This window comes from Vipera berus (assembly GCF_964194415.1).
Source record: "Vipera berus genome assembly, chromosome: 1".
In the NCBI taxonomy this organism is placed as follows: domain Eukaryota; kingdom Metazoa; phylum Chordata; class Lepidosauria; order Squamata; family Viperidae; genus Vipera; species Vipera berus.
Genome location: NC_138202.1, coordinates 118,925,900 through 118,928,348, shown reverse-complemented (window position 1 = coordinate 118,928,348; position 2,449 = coordinate 118,925,900). Strand labels below are relative to the sequence as shown.

Below are 2,449 nucleotides of genomic sequence, written 5' to 3'. Positions count from 1 at the left end.
ATGCTGGCCTAGAAATCAGGAGACTCTGAGTGCCAGTCCTGCCTTAGGCTGAAAGCCCGCTGGTTGACTTTTGGCCACATATTGTCCCTCATAAGATAGTTGTGGGCAAAAGAGGAGGAATGTATATTCACCTCCTTGAGTTACTTGTAAAGTAATAAAAGTGGGATATAGAATCTGATGAATAAATAAAGCTGTTATTTTTTTTTAAAAAAAGATATGATTTATTGTGTCCATGCTCTTGTCCAAGAGCATCTTAAGGCGTCCTTCACCTCCTTGTTTCTCAGACTGTAAATCAAAGGGTTCAGCAAGGGAATGATAATAGTGTAGAAGACGGCAAGAATTTTGTCACTCGCATCTTGGATGGGAGATCCATTACTTGATTTTGGTCGGAAATGTAAAATAAGGATTGTTCCGTGGAAGATGGTAACTGCAATTAGGTGTGAAGTGCAAGTGGAGAAGGCTTTCAACCTGCCTGAAGCTGAGCTGATCCTCACAATGTTGGCAAGGATATACATATATGAAAGAAAAACACACAGCACGGTAGCTGTTTCTACAAGTCCAGCCACATAAAAAATCAGAAGTTCATTTAGGTGAGTGTCAGTACAGGAGACCAATAGAAGGGCTGTGATGTCACAATATACCTGATTGATCTCAGATTGACAGAAGGACAATCTGAAAGTGAAAACAGTATGGAGAAGGGAATGCAAAAAGCCCAGGAGATAGGAACTTGCCATCAGAAGAATGCAGACTCTGGGTGACATGAGGAGTGGGTACAACAAGGGTTTGCAGATAGCCACATATCGGTCATAGGCCATTGCAGAAAGGAGAAAGCACTCTGCACTCGCCAAGCCTATGACAAAGTACATTTGCATGGCACACCCAATAAAGGAAATGGATGGCTTATCTTCCAGGAGATTTGCCAAAGACTTGCAGGCAACCACAGAGGAGAATAATGAATCTATAAAGGACAGATTGCTGAGGAAGAAGTACATTGGAGTGTGGAGTTGGGGGCTGGCCCTTATTAAAGCAATCATTCCTATATTGCCAACCAATGTAGCCATATAAAAGATCAGGAACACTAAAAATAGAGTAATCTTCAGGACAGGCTTGTTGGTGAAACTTATAAAGACAAAATCCTTAATTTTTGTGGTGCTGTTTTCCTCTGTCATTTTCCTTCCAGATCTGCAAAGTTAAAAAAATGTGGAAGATGAAGAAAAGCAAGTTTTTTTGAATAATTCATATGAGTGATTCAGGGAATTTGTGGATTCCAAATCTAGGGATGGCCATGGGCTTGAGTTACATAGAAATGCAAGGAAATTTATGAAGAATGTACGGTGAATTTTACTTAAAATTTTCATGATGGTTGTGGGTAGTGGGAGCAATAGTCAAAACATGCAAAGGGCATCAGGTTTTGCATCAAAACATGAAAAGATTGGATTAGATAGAGAGTTTATGTAAGCTTAGTTGGAAGAAGTAGTTTGACCAGGTGTTTGGAAGCAGATTTTTAAATATATTGGGGACAGTGAAAAAAAAATAGCCATAGTGGGAAATAGTAATCATTCATTGTTACTTTTCATATATACCATTAATTATTCAACTGTATGAATATCATCGTGGTTTTTTTAAACAAGAAGGAAGGAAGGAAGGAAGGAAGGAAGGAAGGAAGGAAGGAAGGAAGGAAGGAAGGAAGGAAGGAAGGAAGGAAGGAAGGAAGGAATTTGGCCCTTCCAATTATTTGTCTCTGAATTCAAGTTCAAAATCTTCTCCAAATTTTTACAATTCAAACTACATGATCAAGCTATCTATTTTTTTTAATAAACACCTATCTTAATAGGCATTTAAATGCTACTGTCAGGGCTATTAAATAATCATTCAGAAATATTACCTTTGTAATGTTCTCTTAAGGGATGCGGTGGCTCAGTGGGTTAGGACGCTGAGCTTGTCGATCAGAAGATCAGCACTTTGGCGGGTAGAATCCTGAGTGCCGCGTAGAAGAGTGAGAGCCTGTTACTTGTCCCAGCTTCTGCCAACCTAGCAGTTCGAAAGCACGTAAAAATGCAAGTAGAAAAATAGGGACCAGTACGGTGGGAAGGTAACAGCGTTCCGTGCACCTCTGGCGTCTAGTCATGCCGGCCACATGACCATGGACATGTCCTCGAAGTAATGCTAGCTCTTCGGCTTTGAAACGGAGATGAGCACCGGCCCCTAGAGTTGGAAACGACTAACACGCATGTGCAGGGGAACCTTTACCTTTTCCTTAATGTTCTCTTTTTTCTCCACTTCCTAAAATTAATAGAGTTGAGATTTTCTGCAATGCAAGGGATTAAATGAAGTATTGATTTAATCTGAGAAACAATGTAGTGCATATTCCAGAAAATTAAATACCTGATCATTTTAATGAGAATGGAGACTCCTGGGATCCTGGTCTGATTTGGGCCACTGTTTGCTT

The 2,449-nt window shown here is 40.1% G+C and overlaps 1 protein-coding gene across 1 annotated transcript; it reads right to left on the bottom strand.

The window, feature by feature from the left end:
* Positions 1 to 221: 221 nt before the first annotated feature.
* Positions 222 to 1,169, bottom strand: LOC308660019 (olfactory receptor 5AR1-like; the record flags this gene model as incomplete). The annotated part of the gene is made up of 1 exon (XM_081314225.1): positions 222 to 1,169. The coding sequence occupies one exon, from the start codon at positions 1,167 to 1,169 to the stop codon at positions 222 to 224; it is 948 nt and encodes a 315-aa protein (XP_081170351.1).
* Between the last annotated feature and the right edge of the window lie 1,280 nt (positions 1,170 to 2,449).